General features: G+C 39.1%; 1 protein-coding gene across 1 annotated transcript in view; it reads right to left on the minus strand.

The window, feature by feature from the left end:
• The window catches only part of LOC124544707 (gastrula zinc finger protein XlCGF48.2-like), an 89,709-nt gene that overhangs the window by 23,046 nt on the left and 44,310 nt on the right, over positions 1-22,353 (minus strand). Inside the window, exon 3 of the mRNA XM_047123352.1 lies at positions 8,717-8,983. Coding sequence (XP_046979308.1) covers positions 8,717-8,983 — 267 coding nt within the window. The remainder of the gene's footprint in view (positions 1-8,716; positions 8,984-22,353) is intronic.

Raw genomic sequence — 22,353 nt, forward strand, 5'->3', positions numbered from 1 at the left:
TAACAGACCTCAAACATGAACAGTATAACTGTAAATACGTGAGGAGTATTTTCACAGCATTTGGATGTATGCAAGAATGAACAGTTGCAGAACGTTCACATCTGCAATATTATGCAACCATGGCCGTAACAAGGTAAGTGTGGCATATGATTAGGTCAATGTTGTAGTATTCCATGGCACTGTATTGATGCTAATAGTGCGAACAACGTAGTGCAAGTATCAAAAACAATATTGTGTGGCTAATCTATTGCGCTGTGTTAGGATTATTTTTTATGTTGTGTCGTAAAAAATACAAGATGGATGACAAACATAAGGTGGCTAATATGACAAGCATAGACATAGCGTAAGTAGAGGATACAAAGGAAAATATGTTGGTAGATTCAGATTACATGGAATATAGCAAAACTGATGTAATTCTAAAGCCTAAACAGGAAACAGAAAGGGACCAACCACTGGCAGTAGATTTTCCTAGTGTGATGTGATTACTTTCACAGAATCCAAACATTTGCACGAAGTAATAAAAAAGCATAGAGAAGGGTCAAGGTAATCTTGCTAATAAATCTAAAAATATCAAGAAGATTTTGTTGTTAGACCCAAAGAAAGTAAAAATAGTACAGATGGACAGTTAAAGGAAATGCAGAATAAAATAATTTAGCAGATCAAAGGGGAAAGGCAAGTTCTTACTCAACGTTATGAAGGCGTAGTTAATAAAGCCCCTGGAAAAAAATAAAAATAAAAAAAAATCTCAGACCCATCTGGGAATTAAATTAGGCCTCTGTGGTTAGCAATTTTCCATGCTGACCACACAGCTGCCGAGGTGGACATCCCAATTCTTGATTTGAACGGGCAGGAAAGTGGTCATGAAATGAGGAAAGCTTTTGATGCTGGTGACCGAAATTACTGAGCTGATGAGAAAAGCAGCTGAGGTGTGACCTTCAGCAAAAGCAGCACGCTGAGCCAGACTAGTCAACTCAGATGCAACCTGAAAGGGTATGAAGGTTACCTCCTTAAACAAATACATGTATCAGCCCGCCGTGGGTGTGCAGCTGTGACATAAGCAATGGTGGGCAAATGTAGATGTGTTTCCCTCATAGCATGCTGTTAAACAGATTCAAACCTAAGGAGATGTACCCTGCAACATTCATTACAACTTTTAGAGGTGTCTTGCCACCGGCATGCACCAAAGCTGAGAATATCTCGTATGTTGTTAAACACTTGAATGGAGATGCATATGACAGGGGAATCCAACAAGATAAAAGAAAAATGATGTGTGCTGAATTTGAAGCAAGCTTTTCCACAAAGTACTGGTTGAAGCACACAGGCTTTCATTATAGATGGGTTGTACAATAAAATAAGGTCACAAGAAGCTGATGGAACACTAACAGAATTCTTGGGAAAGGAAGTAGGTAAGAACTGGCACTTAGATAAACCCCATGAAGAGTAGGATGTCATCAATTAGGTTGTAAGGCATCTTCTTTCTGAGATACAATAGCACGTAGCAGAAAATTTTATCGAAACAGCTGATCAGAAGGCAAATTTGCAGAGAGACAGAGAATGAACATAGAAGAGAAAACTACAGAACTTTTAGAGATTCACTGCAGCAAGTTAACAATAATAGTGAGCCAGAACGAAATTGGCATAGAGATAACAACATACTGATGTAAAGGAAGACACAAAGACTGCAATGGAATCATCAACCACTATTTCAAGGAAGAAGATTCAATGACAGTCAGTATGGTTTTTTTTTTCTTTTTCTTCAGTGGAGAGAAAATAACTTATCAAATTTGGAGCATGAACTATTTGATGAACGAAGGCCCCCAAACCAACAGAAACAAGAAATACATGAAGTGTCAGAAAATGAGCTGTAGTTTGCAACAGGACTCTGTTCAGAACTTTGCAAAAAGGGTCATTGTTTTCAAACAGCTACAACACTGCAAATTATTCAACAGAGACTGGAGACAACAACAGAAATGAGTCACTGTGATTAAAGCAGAAGGTCTAAGTGATGAAAAGGAAGAATTACTTTATGAAGAAGAAAGAACAGTTAAGCAGGAAGCCATTACCCATATTGTTGAAGAAAATGTGTGTGGAAAAGAAACTTGTATTCTTTGGATTATAGAAGTCAAGTGATAGCAGTTTGAAAGAATTTCTATGATAAATCTTTGAAGAAAGACACAGACATTCCTGACTTACCAGATGGTGGAGTCAAGACTGTGGGAGCTACAGAAGGGCAAAGTAAGCCTCTCAAGAAGAAAACATTACTGGAAGCTGAAGCTGGAGAGTCTACATATAATGTTAATGTGAAAGCGAATCTGCAGCTTTGTGAGTATTAGAGCCGCCAATTTGATGTCAGAGCATGTAGTAAGTTTGAATATTGGTAGTGAAGCCATGAAAATAAATAATGAAACTACTAAAGAGACAATCCTGTTTAATAGAAAGATGAGTACTATGAAAGATGCTAACTTTGCCACAATATGTGAAGTAAGGATAGATGAGCTGCAAATTACTGACAAGACAAAATATGTGAAGGGATCAGAGTACAAAATCATTCAGATGATGTTTTGTTAAATAAGACAATAAATTGTTAACAAAATCAGTAGGAGATGATGTAAAAGATAAATTATGTAATATGCTGTTCAAGTATGAAAATCTGTTTTTCGATGTCACTGGGCAATATTAAAGGACCACCATATAGGATAAAGATCAGATCACATAAAACTTCTTTCTATTGCTGTCCATACCCTACACCACAAGTAAAGAAAGCTGTAGAAAAGGAACAGCAGGAGATGTTGTCTGTAGGTATAATAGAATGGATGATCAGTGCAGTAGCTGCGACAAAAACAGTGACAATGATTAATGTTTGTTTTGTAGTGAACTGATTCATGAATGCTAACCACAACAATATCGCACTCTAAAATTATTGTGTTTAGTTTTAAGTAGCAATACCTAGGCCAAGTGTCAAAAAAATGGCTTTATGCCTAATAGTGGCTCTGAGCACTATGGGACTTTACATCTATGGTCATCAGTCCCCTAGAACTTAGAACTACTTAAACCTAACTAACCTAAGGACATCACACAACACCCAGTCATCACGAGGCAGAGAAAATCCCTGACCCCGCCGGGAATCGAACCTGGGAACCTGGGCGCGGGAAGCGAGAACGCTACCGCACGACCACGAGCTGCGGACGCCTAATAGTGGCTGATAACAATAATGGGTGTAACACTTTTGTCTGACTAACTTTCCCCTGAGTGAGCTGTATGGTGAGAATCAATGCTGAGGCCAGACCCAATTGTTGCATGTATGGCGACAAATGACTTCATTTATGAGAGTAGTTGACCAGAGCTGTAACGGCTATGGCGCACATGCAGCGAAGTGTACGAGACCAATGACCAGTGGGGAACAATGTCATTGCACTGAGGAAGCCAGCTGGTGAGACAACAGCCGAGCATTTGCAGGAGAGATACTCAGGTTTGATGCAACAATTAGCAAAAGTGTTTGTGCTGTGCTTTTAAAAGCTCACTTAAGAGACTAAAAGACAAAATATCGTATTAAGTGAGAGTTCATAGAGTCACTTATATGTAGACGTGTGTTTCCTTTCAGCAAACACTCAAAAAATTGCTGTATCGAATAAATTTTTCTCTCTTGCAATTATGATGTTCTGTTTTGGATTATTACTTCATCATCAAACAGTTTAGAGACTAGCCAACAAAAGAAATGGTTACTATAAAGAATAAATTTCATACATTTTGTTTCGTACAGGGTGGTTATAATTAAATTTTTGCTATTTGAGAGGGCCACCATGAAAAATGAGTGACTGTATGGCAATGAAATTTTGTGGAAGTATTTGTAAGGACATGCTGAAAAGAAATAATAAACAAACCATTGAAAAAAACACATTTTAATTCCCAATGAGAGTGTGCATTTGTTAAATGCACACCATGTTTACATTCCAGGTTACAAACATTGCTCAATGTGGTGACAACTTGCATCCACGACAGCCTGGAATCCCACTAGAGATTCCATTTCACAATCATTTGCAGCACTTTTTGAACAGTGGACAATAGATTGTTCAGCTGTCATGACACAGCTTGTTCACAGCTTGAAGATCACACATTGTATACAGCATTCTCAGTCACTGCAACAACAATGTCTTCAAAAATTTGTGGTGCAACAGGCCATCAGCCTTTCACAGGAACAGTTTCCAAATCACCAGTTAATTCAAACTTCTGAATCAAGTTCTTCAAACACAGTGCAGAAGAGAGACCTCTCTAACGCAAATCCTGTAGTGCACAATCTGAACATCATTCCTACAAATTTACAAATCTTTAAGATAATGCAGCGGGTCAGCAACCGTATATGTATAGAAAATAAACAAATTTTTCAGCCTTCAGGTGCAAGGTAATTTTTACTCGTTTACCTAGGTTTCGATTCCAATAATGGAATCTTCTTCAGAACCTGGCCGGCGTAGCTCCGTCTACGTTCGCCTTAATGGTTTTAATCTTGACAGACATAATCTTATGATTATGCGTCTTTATTGTTTTAATTTTTAATCTGTGACATGACCAGTGTTTGGCTCTCAAAATAATTTAATTTTTTGTAAGTATCGCGATTTCTTTATTATTCAATCATTAGACTGATGATGCATTTCAGTGAGTAATATATGTCCGTATGTGGTTTAATTTATAGGTTCTGAAGAAGATTCCATTACTGGAATTGAAACCTAGGTAAACGAGTAAAAATTAACTTGCAACTGAAGGCTGAAAAAATTGTTTATTTTCCATTCCTACAAAGCTTGGTACTCATAGAGTAACTAGTTTTCTGTCTACACCGGCTCATGTAGCAAAAGTTTAATTATAATCACCCTGTATATAAATGCCAAGGTTCTACCGAATTAGCATAGTTTATTTGATGTCTGATTCGAAAAAGGGGTTCTTAGAGGGATACGTTTTCATTATTATTCAAATTGCTAATTCAAAGGTTCTGAAAAAGGATTTTCACTTAAGGGGGAACTTATTTAAAATTTTTAAATGTCATATTTGTCTACTTGTGTCTTGTGTATCTTGTCAATATTAATACAAGTGTTGGTATATCTACATTTTGTGGAATGTAACTACGATTTTGTAACATTCATACAGGGGCGATTGCAAGGAGAGGGGAGAGGGGGGGCGCGGTGGCCTTGTGGGCTATAGCCCCCCTCCCCCCCCCCCCCCAGTTGGAGTATCGTATTACACTGGATAAAATGACTTTAGAAATCAACGAATATATTACTCCAACAGATTCAATCTTTTTTTTATAATTATGTAGTAATATAGGTTGCAATGTATTTCAAACACATTTTAACAAAAGAATAAGAGTGTCAAATAACTTACAGTCTAACCTAATAAATATCATTTATCTTAAAATGGGTGTCTAATTATTTATTAATACACATTTTTTACCCTGAACTCCAAAACAGTTACCACAAACTACTTAAAGCAACACCAAATTTTACCAATTTGTCGGTGGAGGACCCCAACTCTCCTTTCACTAAGTGATATTCCTTTCCCCAACCCCCTTCTCCCCCCTCTCCCCCCCATTAGCCCCCACCTTGACCGACTTCTAGAATTGCCCCTGCATTCATGGACATTTCATATTTTAACAACTTAGTGATTTACATGTGAACCTTTTGATGAATGAATCTGTTTTTGCTTGAGTATAGAAAGTACCTAACTAGACATACTTAAATCAGTACCGTGCTTAAATTTGACTGGTATTGTGTTTTGATGGCTTATTGTTTGCTTCTATAAAAAAGTAATTCAAGCCAAACTATTTAATATTTATATAAAATACTGTAGTATGAAAGAGCTGGAGTGCACTGTTGCTGAAAAGATTGTGATAGTTTAAAGCCATGAGTGAGGGTTTAGCCAGAAATTTTAGGTTGAGGGGATGGATTTTCTGAGGATTTAAGTTTTATTATTTTGTCAAAAATTTACAATTTTGTGAAAAAATGAAGGTTTGGGGTGAAAGGGTATCATTATTGATGGCAGTACTAATAACTGATAATAATGATCTACCTCTGGTGACTACTATATATTTGGCTTTCTAGAAGACTCCAGATGGGCAGTTTCGAGACAATGGTCAGTGAGTATCCTATTAGACTGTGTGCACTTGGGAGATACTGGAGAGGCAGTTCAGTGGGTTATGAGTGGCCAAAGTTGAGGAGCAAGGTGTGGTGAAAAAATTAGTATCATTGGGGAAATACTAGTTTGACTGAAATTATTGTGAATATAGGATGTATTTACGTACATGTGGATGCAGTTTTATTAATATATAAGTCAAGCATCAAAAGTTATAAGTACTAAAAGAGGAGAACAGAATAATACTTGAGTGACAGTCATTGATGCTGCATGGAAACTTGAATACTGGAAAGATGAGCATCAACGAAATTGGATATAAGTGATATAACACCGAGGCAGTACAGGAACAGTTAAATCTATCTGAATGTAAATTATACAGTGAATATTTCCATTGCAGCTAGACAAAATGGGTGATGTGAGGACTAGAGACCACATTTTTTTTTTTCAACGATAAAGAAGCTGTGTTAAAATAGAGTGACTTATCATTCTAGAACTGTTGTTAAGCATAGATCCCTACATACACAGCAGCTGCACATATGTCAGTTTTCGTACACAGTAAAATTCAACAGCCACCTAGGTATTTGATGTAAACAAATTCAATTGCTGCTAAAAATTGAGCTACCTGTTATTAACAGAATAAATATAAGAACAGATTCTGGGGGGTTTACATACTGCTAACACATTTCTGACAGTATTCCTGAGTGCACGTGTTCTGAGCTGTGACTACCACACTACCTGCAGAATAAAGATAGTTTCCCTACAGCATAAATTCTGGTTTGAACTGAAAACAGTCATGAGAATGTGTGACAACATAGGTAAATAGATGAGTACATGTGGTGATCACATACTCCAAGATCTAAAAATCTCACTCTCACCTAAGAAAGTGTTGTAGTGTTCAAACCAACATCTACGCTTTTTCCTGCTTTACTGATAAAGGTCTATCGTCAATACTAACTGCAGTTACTGTTGTATGGAATAGTGATTTATAAAAGCTGTTTCATTTGTTCAAGTAAGTGATGATTTGTTTCTCTACTTCACTTATGCTCTTCCTTGTGGGGGTATTGAACTCCAAAGTGTGTGTGGTTGAACGAATGAGCAGTGTTGCTGCAACCAGTCCACCTTCTATTGCCTTTAAAGCTGAGTATTGGGATAGAGGATTCTGTCATGAAACTGCATAGCCCTCAAATTACCCACAATAGCAATAAGAAGCAACGAACATCCAGCCCAAAAAATGGCTGACCAACCTTTAAGTTAAACATGTGGAACTACATGACAGAGACATGCACTGGTACGTGAATGTCTCCATATTCTTCTATGATGATCATCAGGTTACAGACAAATCCTGCACTCACTGGTGAAGAGGACCTGACACCATTAATCAAGGATCCATTTCAGGGGTTCCTTGCCAAACTGCTTTGCACACAATTGTGCTAGAGGATTTGTTCTGTTGTTTGTAATTGATGTCTAGGTGTCAAATTGATTATGTAAAGAGAGATGCACACTGTCTTTGTCAACAGTAGTCCCTTTGTTACCTCCACAAATGAAATGCAGACACTGGTTGGAGTTGTTGACCACAGGCAACAACTACAAGGTAGGTTTTCAAAAAATCTCATAACAGCAGCCAAATGTTCAAAAGACGTCGCTGAGGTGTACAACAGTTCAGAGGGAAAGTTCCCATGCTGGCAATATTCCTTATCATAAAGTGACAATGCGTACGTGGTGTAAGCTTAGAACGACTCTTAAGACATAATGACAAACTGAATGTGTACACAAGCAACTATGTCCCATTCATTGTTGGAGACAATGCATGCTCTTCTGAAGGGTATTGAGAATGCAGGACTACTTTTATCTTCATTACACAGGTGGATGCTTATGCAAGTAGCAATAGTGGAAATATGCCACTATATTTTCTACAAAGAAACATTTAACAAAGTGATGATCATGATATTCTCATTCCAATAATTACTTTCTTGCACATCAATCAGTCTTAGTTTTGTAATGAAATTAAGAGTTGAAAGCTGCGAACCATAAGAAAAGTTTAAAAAGCTATGGTTGTCAAAACCAGAAGTTTTATTTGAGACAACCTCATACAAAAATGAAATTTAATAAATAACATCACTGTACAACTTTTTAACATGGAAGTTGTAATTTGTTAAAGTAATGTTTATGAGTACTAATTGCAAAAATATAAAGATGATCATTTCTTTGTTAAAAGTCCATTTAGATTTCTTCAGATATCAGAATGAGAAATATGTACTAAAAAGGCCCAGGATTCTGTACCACACAAGCTGTGAATAACCCAGATCTCTAAGTGGTGAACTTCAAAGATGTAAATCAAAATATCAACATTATTCCACAGTTTTTGTTCCTGATATATGAGTAAAATTTTTCAACGATGATTAGAGTGAGAATTACATCAGAACTTATAAGTCTATTAACTCCAGTTTTGAACATAAGCCCTACTGATTATGTTTTCCAACTTTATAACATTCTTAACTAATAGAAACATGGGCATTTACATAAAAAACTTACATTCTTGCCTCATGAAGGAGCAAGAAATCAACGAGCATAATGGAATTATTAATATCCATTACTTTACCTGCATATGAACATCAAGTTGGTTCCGATCAGGGAGGACAGTCTGGCATTCTGGGCAAGAGAAGAGTGTCGATCCATCTGCAGCTGTGATAAGCCGTACTTCTCCTAGGCGCCCTCTAGACCGCTTACTGTTTCCATTATTAACAGCACTGGGTGACGTCCCATTTTCCATGACTTCATCAGTTTGGTAACTCAGGAAGTGCTGAAATGGCATTGCTAAAGGCTGCAATGGTTGCAACCTTGACAAATAATCCGCCATTGCAGTACCCTGAAATGTGAACGATATTTTAAAAAGCACGAGCATATGTATGTAGCTATGTACACAAATCCTGCTCTTTTGTTACAGCTAGAAAATGGTTTCTACTTAAAAGTTATTCCTTGATTTGGAAAATGAGAAAACAAACTCTTTACAAGTGCTACATTCTAATCAGTAAGAATATTGCAGTCAGTGCTATGTACTTTTTTGAGACATAAGAGTTTAGGAAACTTGAACAAATTATGGATAAAGTGATGTAAAATTTAAGTAGCAGTGAATAGGAGCAAGAGAAGGATGTTTAAGAACATAAAACCTTTAACAGGAGAAGCAGAATGGCTAATATGTATAAGAAAAATAGTCAACTTGTTGGTTCATAGACAGGAGGTTATTAAAACCATCATGGTTGAAGGGCTTATGGAAGAAGAAACCAGGCAGCAAAATGAAAAGTCTGCTTTTTAGCATAAGGCTAACAATTTCATGAAGTCCATGATAACAAATGTTATTACTGATGCTGTTTACAACAAAATAATGGCAAGGCAACAGTTAGTGATGCAGAATTTAAAGCAGAGAGTTTGAATCCAGTTAAAGAGACCAGCTGTTTAAGATTTTCACTGATACAACTTGTACAGCAAGACTGAAAAGTTTGTGGAATGAGTTAAATAATGGCCTTCTATCCAGGAATTAAGATGTCATGTTGATATAGCTTCTTTGGCTAGTAATCAAAATGACCAGGGGTTTGGGTTTGATTCTCAATACTGCTTATATGTTGAACAAAAATCATCAGCAATGGTGGCCAAAGACTTCTGGTGTACGGCGTCACCCTCAATCCACAAATGGCCTTGTTAAAGATGGCACAGGAATGGACAGAGGTCTGGGAGCACCACCTTTCCCCTGAGGATGGAAACTGATCCCAAGAAAAAGCAAATCAGCGATGATCAGTGACATGTGGATGCAGATATGTGTGGCCTGTAACCAGGGGAAAAAAGAGGCATGACTATCCTTCCATTGACAAAAGATTCCAAATTACTCTCTGGTTTGGATCTCTGGAAGGGAACTGCCAAGGGAAAGGTGACAATGAGAAAAAGGCTAAACAACAACAAAAGGGTAACATCCTATGACTCATATGTGGAATATCAGAAGTCAGGATGTGGTAGGGAAGTGGGAAAATATGAAAAAGGAAATGCAAATCCTCAGCTTAGATATAATGGAGGTCAGTGACGTGAAATGGAAAGAAAGTAATGGTTTCAATCACTATGGAAATAAGTGGGATACCCAGGTACAGAGTAATGGTGATATGTGTTTAAAGCTCTTTAAGGCTGTAGATACTACACTACTGAAAACCAAAGTAGTTCAATTGAAGATGAATGGACATGTGTCTCACGGAAAAGTCCCCAGGTGTGGGTTGACTTTTTGAATCAAAATGTCAGTATAAATTCGAAAACTGAATAAATCACGGAATAATGTAGATAGAGAGGTACAAACTGACACACATGCTTGGAATGATATGGGGTTTTATTAGAACCAAAAAAATACAAACATTCAAAAAATGTCCGACAGGTGGCGCTTCATCTGATCAGAATAGCAATAATTAGCATAACAAAGTAAGACAAAGCAAAGATGATGTTCTTTACAGGAACTGCTCAATATGTCCACCATCATTCCTCAACAATAGCTGTAGTCGAGGAATAATGTTGTGAACAGCACTGTAAAGCATGTCCGGAGTTATGGTGAGGCATTGGCGTCGGATGTTGTCTTTCAGCATCCCTAGAGATGTCGGTCGATCACGATACACTTGCGACTTCAGGTAAACCCAAAGCCAATAATCGCACGGACTGAGGTCTGGGGACCTTGGGAGGCCAAGCATGATGATGAAAGTGGCGGCTGAGCACACGATCATCACCAAACGACGCGTACAAGAGATATTTTTTTTTTGTTTTGTTCTAATACAACCCCATGTCATTCCAAGCATGTGTGTCAATTTTTACCTCTCTATCTACATTATTCCATGGTTTATTAAGTTATCAAATTTATCCTGACTCCTTGATCACCCGGTACAATGATATATGTTAAGATAGCATGTATCACACCCTGCAGCCATTTGTGAGTAATAGAATGAAAGGAAAAAAAAATGTTCCTGAATATCATGTCATGCTCTAGGCTTTAAAATAGTAATGTTACACAAACTGGTCATGTAGCCTAATGGTTACAGTATGATTCTCACATGCAAAAGGTGTGAATTCGAAGTCATTTTTAAACCCTTATTGAAATGACTTAGATTTTTAGTTTTATTCTTGTAATTGGTTGAAATGTGATTTTTTCTATTTGTATTTCTTTGCCACATCACTTTAATCACAGCACTAATTTTTTCAACTGCTCTCTTTTTCTCCATATCATTCTTTTTACACTCAGAATCTTTGTGAATGTGAATTTATTTGTTTATCTAACATTATCGCATTCTGGTCAGAGCTCCCAGTGGTAGTAGTCACGTGTGCATGACGTGCACTTATTGTGTGAATGTGTGTGTGTGTGTGTGTGTGTGTGTGTGTGTGTGTGTTTTCTTTGCTGAAGAAGACATTGGCCAAAAGCTATAATGGTAACAGTCTTTTTGTTGCGCCTGTCAGCAACTCAGCAAGTCTATCCTTTTCCTAAAATTGTTGTTATCATTATGTTCAAATACCTGGAAATGTTGAAAAGCAAAAGATGAAATTTCATTATACTGACTGTGCAATGGTGTCAAGACTGTATTTTTCATTACAAGACGTACATACAACCATTTAAAACATAAATTGTAATTGCACTATGGACACAATCCTGCAGGAGAAGATTTAAACAAAAGAAGGAATTATAGGTGAAACATAATTCAAGCAAAATGAGGAACAGAACTAATGAATGCAATATCATGGATGAAAATATAGGATGATAAAAATGGAAGAAATTAAATTAAAGTTAATACATAAAGATAATTAAAATCACATGAACAAAGAATCCAAGTGGGAAAAGATTTATAGGAAGAATAATGAGAGCAAATGAAAAGTTAATATAAAGATTAAAATGACATGATAAAAAATATTAGATTTAAAGCAGTTAACTGAATAAAAATCATGATCAAAGTCATTTCAATAAAAATTTAAAAATAAAAAATTTCAGAGCAGCTGGCCAATTTCAAACCCACAGCCTTTTGCATGCGAGGTCTGTACTTCAACCATTACACTATGCAAACAGTCCATGTAACATTCCTTTTTGAAAATGTTAGACCATCGCACAAAATTCTTTTTGTCAGAGGCCACCAGGATGAATGGCAGCAGGGCATGAAGCCTGGGATGTTAGCCTACATCATGGTAAAAATGGTTTCAAAAAGTTGACAGCACTGTCGGGGGCCCCACCCTGAAATGGGCAATTACAGAAGTTGGACAGACAGATATAGAAACAAGGAACGTAACTGCAAAGAAACCTGGGTAACAGAAGAAATACTTCAATTCAAAGGCACTCTAGACCTGGGGGTACGGAGTACTATTAACATTTTGGAAGACAAATTGTGACTTGCAAGTAGTCATAAAAAAGTTCCAGCTCCAACCCTGTTAAAAACCTGCATAATACCGACTTTAAATCAACCACCTGATTACACTATGTTACTTCCTTTCGCTGAGAGCTGGTGGGAAGTGGGAGAAGGGTGGTGTGGTCCCCAGGCACCTGGGTTTGGGCACCCATGCTTCAATTGATCAATGGAAGGAAGTACAAAAATTCTCAGACAAAGACAGGAATATGTAACTATCAGTCACTCAGGAGTTAAATAAATAGGAAGTGCAGAAAAGCTAAATTGAAATGGTTGCAGGATAAATGTTGAAAAAATAAATAAAAAGGGTCCTTGGGAGGGCAAACTCAGCATATAGAAAAGTCAAATCAGCCCTCAGTGAAATTACAAGCAAAGGAGTCAAGATTAAGAGTGCAAGAGGAAATTCACTGACAAATGCAGAGGAAAGAGTGGATAGGTGGAAAGAGTACACTAAAGGCCTCTACAAGGGGAAGGAACTGTCCAATAATGTGATAGAAAAAGGGAAAATGGGAGATCAAATGATGTAAAAGACACAGATAACATTCCTTCACTATTAAAGTTGGTTTGCAATATCCGTGGGACTGGTGATACACAACCAGACTTTTGCAAAAATATCATCCCCACAATCCCAAAGATAGCAAGGACAAATAAGAGCGAAAACTATCTTACAATCAGCTTAACAATTCAGGCATCAAATTTGCTGATAAGTGTGATACATACAAAAATGAAAAAGAAAGTTGATGATCTGTTATGTGACAGTCAGTTTGCCAATAAAAAGGTAAAAGCACTAGAAAAGCAGTTTTCGCATTTTAATTGATAATGGAATCAAATCTTTGGCAAATAAGACATTTTCATAGGACTTGTCAACCCAGAAACCCGTCTGACAACGTAAAATGGTGCAAAATGTTCATAATTCTCAGGAAAACACATGTACGCTAAAGGAAAAGAGAGGTAATACGTAATATACACATGAACCAAATAGCAGCAATAAGAATTAAAGATCATGAACAAACTGCTCACATTAAAAAAGGTATAAGACAGGGCAGTCTTTCATCCTTACTGTTCAAAATATACATCAAAGAAGCAATGACAGAAAGAAAGGAAAGGTTCAGGAGTGGGATTAAAACTCATGGTGAAAGGATAATAATGATAAGATTTGTTGATGACACAGCTATCCTCAGCAAAAGTGGAGCAGAATTACAGAACCTGTTGAATTAAATACTGACTGAGGATAAACTAAAGAAAGATAAAAGTAATGATGAGTATCAGAAATGGGGTTAGTGATAAATTTAAATTCAAAATTAGTGGCCATGAAGTAGATGAAGTCAAGAATTCTGCTGCCTTGAAAGCAAAACAAAATATGATGGACTACGTGACGACATAAAAAGCTGACTAACACAGGCAAAAAGGGCATTCCTGGACAAAATAAGTCTACCAGTATCAAACATCAGTCACAATTTCTCAGACTGTTGTACGAAAGTGAATCATGACCTGTGGGAAAACTGGAAAAGAAGAGAATTGAAGCATTAGAGGTGTGGTGCTATGTTGTAAATTAGGTAGACTTATAAGAAAAGAGGAGGTTCTCTGCAGAATCTGTGAGGAAAGGAACATACGGAGAACAATGACATAAAGAAGGGACAAGATGATAGGACATGTGTTAAGACATCAGGAAATCCTTTCCATGGTAGTAGACAGAGCCATAAAAAACTGTACGGGAAGACAAAGTTTGAAATATATTCAACAAATAATTGAGGCTGCTGGGTTAAGTGCTACTTTGAAATGAAGAGGTCGGCACAAGAGAAGAAGTTGTGATGGGTTGCCAGAAAATCAAGAGAGAGAGGGGAAAAAAAGTAGGAATGAAAATTCTTTCCCCCAGCTTATACTAATTAGCAAAGTGTAACATATTTTGCAAAGCATATTTGAAACTTTACAGTCTAGATGGGGTTATTAACTAAAAATGACAGTAATACATTTCATGAATTAACTACTGAACTATAGCCGACTGCTGTGTGAAACACAGACACAATGAACAGAATATAGCTTTTACGCAAGCCTTCAAGCTCTTACTCTTTCTCTACCACACACTCACACACAACTACACAGACACCCAACACTCACCCGTACAGGTGCTAGCATATCTGTGTCTGTGTGGTTGTATGCATGCATGTGCATGTGAATGTGTGTACTTTTGCTTGAGCAACAACTCAAACACTAGTGTAAAGATGTATTGTATTCTGTTGAGTGTTTCTATGAACTACACATTAGTCAGCTATAGGCGAGTGGTTGCCTTTCCTTTATTTTATTTATTATTCCATCCAAGAATTTCTGTTGTTGTTATCTGTTCAACTACGTATGCTTGACAGAAACTTTGTCAGGAACACAAAACAGGAACCCTTAATGGCATTAGAAAATGCTTTATTTGAATACTGTCATCAATAACTGGCAAAGAAATAAGATTAGTGGACATTTGGCATGTTCCACTAGAATGTAGAAATTTGTTTTCAGTGCTGAACACTCAAGATAGGAATTACAATAGTTATTTCAAGTAATCAGTAAAAGTGTAGTAGCTTAGAATCAATAATGAAATAACACTACATGGAACATGTGGAACACTGTAGAAAGCAAACCTAGAACCAATTCAATCAAATGGAATCATTGACATAAATGTCAGTGATACTCCCTCATTACTACATCTGTATAACAAGAAACAAGATAACTGCAAAATTAATTAAGTGTGCAAGCTCTTTCGAAAAATGAAATATGTGAGAACCTTATTTACGGAAAAGCATAGAGAAAGAACAGCCAATCCATGTAAATAGATGCCAACTGATGTTTGTGGAATTTCTGATAAATCCTTTTAGAAGAAAGTACAGTTACTTGCCTTTAAAGACAGTTTCATGAAATTCCATTAATGTTATCTCACGAGGGAAAAGTCAGAAGATAAAGTTATGTTGAAAAATGTTCTTTAACATTCAGAAGCATTTATACATGTTGTGGTCTTCAGTCCAGAGACTGGTTTGATGCAGCTCTCAATGCTACTCCATCCTGTGCAAGCTTCTTCATCTCCAAATAACAACTGCAACCTACATCCTTCTGAATCTGCTTAGTGTATTCATCTCTTGATCTCCCTCTACGATTTTTATCCTCCACGCTTCCCTCCATCACTAAATTGGTGATCCCTTGATGCTGCAGAACTTGTCCTACTAATCGATCCCTTCTTCTAGTCAAGTTGTGCCACAAATTCCTCTTCTCCACATTTCTATTCAGTACCCCGTCATTAGTTACGTGATCTACCCATATAATTTAGACATACAACTAAAGTAATGCTCAGTGACAATAGCAATAAATTTGACAATTAAGAGGGTTACAAAATACTAAACAAAGAAATATATAACACCAAACATGATCAATTATTGACAATATAATGTAAATGTGTTCTAAGCAAAGAAGGGAAAGCAGAAAGGTGGAAGGAGTATATACAGGGTCTATACAAGGGCGATGTACTTGAGGACAATATTATGGAAATGGAAGAGGATGTAGATGAAGATGAAATGGGAGATATGATACTGCGTGAAGAGTTTGACAGAGCACTGAAAGACCTGAGTCGAAACAAGGCCCCCGGAGTAGACAACATTCCATTGGAACTACGGACGGTCTTGGGAGAGCCAGTCCTGACAAAACTCTACCATCTGCTGAGCAAGATGTATGAAACAGGTGAAATACCCGCAGACTTCAAGAAGAATATAATAATTCCAATCCCAAAGAAAGCAGGTGTTGACAGATGTGAAAATTACCGAACTATCAATTTAATAAGTCACAGCTGCAAAATACTAACACGAATTCTTTACAGACGAATGGAAAAACTAGTAGAAGCCAACCTCGGGGAAGATCAGTTTGGATTCCGAAGAAACACAGGAACACGTGAGGCAATACTCACCTTATGACTAATCTTAGAAGAAAGATTAAGGAAAGGCAAACCTACGTTTCTAGCGTTTGTAGACTTAGAGAAAGCTTTTGACAATGTTGACTGGAATACTCTCTATCAAATTCTAAAGGTGGCAGGGGTAAAATACAGGGAGCGAAAGGCTATTTACAATTTGTACAGAAACCAGATGGCAGTTATAAGAGTCGAGGGACATGAAAGGGGAGCAGTGGTTGGGAAGGGAGTAAGACAGGGTTGTAGCCTCTCCCCGACATTGTTCAATCTGTATATTGAGCAAGCAGTAAAGGAAACAAAAGAAAAATTTGGAGTAGGTATTAAAATTCATGGAGAAGAAATAAAAACTTTGAGGTTCGCCGATGACATTGTAATTCTGTCAGAGACAGCAAAGGACTTGGAAGAGCAGTTGAATGGAATGGACAGTGTCTTGAAAGGAGGATATAAGATGAACATCAACAAAAGCAAAACAAGGATAATGGAATGTAATCTAATTAAGTCGGGTGATGCTGAGGGAATTAGATTAGGAAATGAGACACTTAAAGTAGTAAAGAAGTATTGCTATTTGGGGAGCAAAATAACTGATGATGGTCGAAGTAGAGAGGATATAAAATGAAGACTGGCAATGGCAAGGAAGGCGCTTCTGAAGAAGAGAAATTTGTTAACATCGAGTATAGATTTAAGTGTCAGGAAGTCATTTCTGAAAGTATTTGTATGGAGTGTAGCCATGTATGGAAGTGAAACATGGACGATAAATAGTTTGGACAAGAAGAGAATAGAAGCTTTTGAAATGTGGTGCTACAGAAGAATGCTGAAGATTAGATGGGTAGATCACATAACTAATGAGGAAGTATTGAATAGGATTGGGGAGAAGAGAAGTTTGTGGCACAACTTGACTAGAAGAAGGGATTGGTTGGTAGGACATGTTCTGAGGCATCAAGGGATCACCAATTTAGTATTGGAGGACAGCGTGGGGGGTAAAAATCGTAGAGGAAGACCAAGAGATGAATACACTAAGCAGATTCAGAAGGATGTAGGTTGCAGTAGGTACTGGGAGATGAAGGAGCTTGCACAGGATAGAGTAGCATGGAGAGCTGCATCAAACCAGTCTCAGAACTGAAGACCACAACAACAACAACAATGTAAATGTATTAAAAAAAGATGCTGTGACTTACCAAACGGGAAAGTGCTGGTAGACAGACACAATAAAAAACACACAAACACACACACAAATATCAAGCTTTCGTAACCCACGGTTGCTTCATCAGGAAAGAGGGAAGGAGAGGGAAAAACGAAAGGATGTGGGTTATAAGGGAGAGGGTAAGGAGTCATTCCAATCCCGGAAGCAGAAAGACTTACCTTAGGGGGAAAAAGGGACAGGTATACACTCACGCACACGCACACACACACACACACACACACACACACACACACACACACACATATCCATCTGCACATATACAGACATAAGCAGACATATGTAAAGGCAAAGAGTTTGGGCAGAAATGTCAGTCGAGGTGGAAGTACAGAGGCAAAGATGTTGTTGAGTGACAAGTGATGTACAAGGGGTGGCAACTTGAAATTAGCGGAGGTTGAGGCCAAGTGGGTAACGGGAAGAGAGGATATATTGATGGGCAAGTCCCCATCTCCGGAGTTCTGATAGGTTGGTGTCAGTGGGAAGTATCCAGATAACCCGGACGGTGTAACACTGTGCTGGCCATGCACTAAGGCATGTTTAGCCACAGGGAGATCCTCATTACCAACAAACACTGTCTGCCTGTGTCCATTCATGCGAATTTATTCACTCAGGCATGTCTGGCATTTGGCATTACCCCCAAAGGCCTCACACTTAAAGTTCTCTAAATTCTAGTCAACACAATCTGAAACCACAACACCCCAATTCAGGTAGATAACCTTTCCTCCAAACCTCTCTCCCAATCTGATACCTCCGTCCTATCCAAAGGCCTCACCTTCAGCCCCACTCCCAGATTCAACCAAACAGCCCTCATCAAAGATTTACTGGCCTACACTCGTAGTCTCTGCTGGAAATATCACTTAGCCATGAAGAAAAATAATCCTAATCCTACTCCCAATGCTCCAACTCCCCAAGACACTATCCAAATTGAACCCTGCCTGGAACAGTTCCGTCCTCCATCACAGTGGGTCCCACCTCCTCTTCCTCAAAATCGCCCTCTCCAAACCTTCCAGGAATTTCTCACTTCCAGCCTTGCCTCTCAATCTTTCTTGAAAAATCTTAATCCTACTCCCAACATCAACACAGCTGAAGCCCAGGCTACCCGTGATCTGAAATCTGACCGATCCATCGTTATTCTTCTGGCTGACAAGGGTTCCACAACCATGGTACTTGATCATCAGGAGTATGTGGCTGAGGGACTGTGTCAGCGTTCAGACAACACTACATACAAAGTTTGCCAAGGTAATCCCATTCCTGATGTCTAGGCGGAGCTTCAAGGAATCCTCAGAACCTTAGGGCCCTACAAAACCTTTCACCTGACTTCATCAACCTCCTGACCCCCACTGACACCCCGCACCCCTACCTTCTACCTACTTCCTAAAATTCACAAACCCAAACATCCCGGTCGCCCCATTGTAGCTGGCTACCAAGCCCCCACAGAACGTATCTCTGCCTATGTAGATCAACACCTTCAACCCATTACAGGCAGTTTCCCATCCTTCATCAAAGACACCAACCACTTTCTCGAAAGCCTGGAATCCTTACCCAATCTGTTACCCCCGGAAAACATCCTTGTAGCCATTGATGCCACTTCCCTATACACAAATATCCCGCACGTCCAGGACCTCACTGCGATGGAGCACTTCCTTTCACGCCGATCACCTGCCACCCTACCTAAAACCTCTTTCCTCATTACCTTAGCCAGCTTCATCCTAACTCACAACTTCTTCGCTTTTGAAGGTCAGACATACCAACAATTAAAGGGAACAGCCATGGGTACCAGGGTGGCCCCCTCGTAAGCCAACCTATTTATGAGTCACTTAGAGGAAGCCTTCTTGGTTACCCAGGCCTGCCAACCCAAAGTTTGGTACAGTTTTATTGATAACATCTTCATGATCTGGACTCACAGTGAAGAATACCTCCAGAATTTCCTCTCCAACCTCAACTCCTTTGGTTCCTTCAGATTCACCTGGTCCTACTCCAAATCCCATGTCACTTTCCTCAACGTTGACCTCCATCTGTCCAATGGCCAGCTTCACACATCCGTCCACATCAAACCCACCAACAAGCAACAGTACCTCCATTAAGACAGCTGCCATCCATTCCATATCAAACAGTCCCTTCCCTACAGCTTAAGTCTTCGTGGCAAACGAATCAGCTCCATTCCTGAATCCCTGAACCATTACACCAACAACCTGAAAACAGCTTTCACATCCCGCAACTACTCTCCCGACATGGTACAGAAGCAAATAGCAAGAGCCACTTCCTCATCCCCTCAAACCCAGAACCTCTCACAGAAGAACCCCAAAAGTGCCCCACTTGTGACCGGATACTTTCCAGGACTGGATCAGACTCTGAATGTGGCTCTCCAGCAGGGATACGACTTCCTCAAATCCTGCTCTGAAATGAGATACATCCTTCATGAAATCCTCCCCACCTCACTAACAGTGTCTTTCCGCCGTCCACCTAACCTTCGTAACCTCTTGGTTCATCCCTATTAAATCCCCAAACCACCTTCCCTACCTTCTGGCTCCTACCCTTGTAACCGCCCCCAGTGTAAAACCTGTCCCATGCATCCTCCCACCATCACCTACTCCAGTCCTGTGACCCGGAAGGTGTCACGATCACAGGCAGAGCCATGTGTGAAAGCACCCACGTGATTTACCAACTGACCTGCCTACACTGTGACGCTTTCTATGTGGGAATGACCAGCAACAAACTGTCCATTCGCGTGAATGGACACAGGCAGACAGTGTTTGTTGGTAATGAGGATCAGCCTGTAGCTCAACATGCCTTGGTGCACGGCCAGCACATCTTGGCACGGTGTTACACCGTCCGGGTTATCTGGATACTTCCCACTGACACCAACCTATCAGAACTCTGGAGATAGGAACTTGCCCTTCAATATATTCTCTCTTCCCGTTACCCACCAGGCCTCAATCTCCACTAATTTCAAGTTGCCACCGCTCGTACCTCACCTGTCATTCAACAACATCTTTGCCTCTGTACTTCCACCTCGACTGACATCTCTGCCCAACCTCTTTGTATTTACATACGTCTGCCCGTGTCTGTATATATATGTGTGTGTGTGTGGGGGGGGGGGGGGGGGGGGGGGGGGGCGCGCGCGCGCGCGCGCCTGTGTATAGCTGTCCCTTTTTCCCCCTAAGGTAAGTCTTTTCGCTCGCGGGATTGGAATGACTCCTTACCCTCTCCCTTAAAACCCACATCCTTTCGTCTTTCTCTCTCCTTCCCTCTTTCCAGATGAACCAACCGTGGGTTGCGAAAGCTTGATATTTGTGTGTGTGTTTGTGTGTTTTTTATTGTGTCTATCTACCAGCATTTTCTCATTTGGTAAGTCACAGCATCTTTTTTTAATATATTTTTCACATGTAGAATGTTTCTTTCTATTATATTCATATTATGTAAATGGATAGATAAAAAATCTACTCACCAAGCGGTGGCAGAGGAACGCACACACACATAAGGGTTTAGCTTTCACAAGCTTTTGAAGCCAGTGGCTTTCACTTCTGCACGAGAGTTGATAGGGAACAAAGAGGGGAGGAAAAGGACTGGGGAGGTATGGGAAAAGGGGTACAGTTCAGAAAAGTCACACAGAATCCTGAGTCAGGGGAGACTTAGAGGATGAGATAAGCAGGAAAGACTGATTGTTGGGGGCTGCACCAGACGAGATTTGAAAACATGAGCTTAAAGATGAGAGATAGGGTAATATGCAAGACAGAGATTACTACTAAAACATCATGCACAAGTTAATAAGAGGGAAAAGCTAAGTGCATTGTATGTAACAGAGGTGGGAGGGGGAATGGTGAAAAATAGACAGGTCAGAAAATGAAAGATGCAGAAAACTAATTGTTGTTGTTGTGGTCTTCAGTCCTGAGACTGGTTTGATGCAGCCCTCCATGCTACTCTATCCTGTGCAAGCTTCTTCATCTCCCAGTACTTACCGCAGCCCACATCCTTCTGAATCTGCTTAGTGTACTCATCTCTTGGTCTCCCTCTACGATTTTTACCTTCCATGCTGCCCTGCAGTACTAAATTGGTGATCCCTTGATGCCTCAGAACATGTCCTACCAACTGATCCCTTCTTCTAGTCAAGTTGTGCCACAAACTCCTCTTCTCCCCAATTCTATTCAATACCTCCTCATTAGTTATGTGATCTACCCATCTAATCTTCAGCATTCTTCTGTAGCACCACATTTCGAAAGCTTCCATTCTCTTCTTGTCTAAACTATTTATCGTCCATGTTTCACTTCCATACATGGCTACACTCCATAAAAATACTTTCAGAAACGACTTCCTAGCATTTAAATCAATACTCGATGTTAACAAATTTCTCTTCTTCAGAAACGCTTTCCTTGCCATTGCCAGTCTACATTTTATATCCTCTCTACTTCGACCATCATCAGTTATTTTGCTCCCCAAATAGCAAAACTCCTTTACTACTTTAAGTGTCTCATTTCCTAATCTAATTCCTTCAGCATCACCCGACTTAATTCGACTACATTCCATTATCCTTGGTTTGCTTTTGTTGATGTTCATCTTATATCCTCCTTCCAAGACACTGTCCATTCCTTTCAACTGCTCTTCCAAGTCCTCTGCTGTTTCTGACAGAATTACAATGTCATCGGCAAACCTCAAAGTTTTTATTACTTCTCCATGGATTTTAATACCTACTCCGA

This window comes from Schistocerca americana, chromosome 8, assembly GCF_021461395.2.
Source record: "Schistocerca americana isolate TAMUIC-IGC-003095 chromosome 8, iqSchAmer2.1, whole genome shotgun sequence".
Classification (NCBI taxonomy): Eukaryota; Metazoa; Arthropoda; class Insecta; order Orthoptera; family Acrididae; genus Schistocerca; species Schistocerca americana.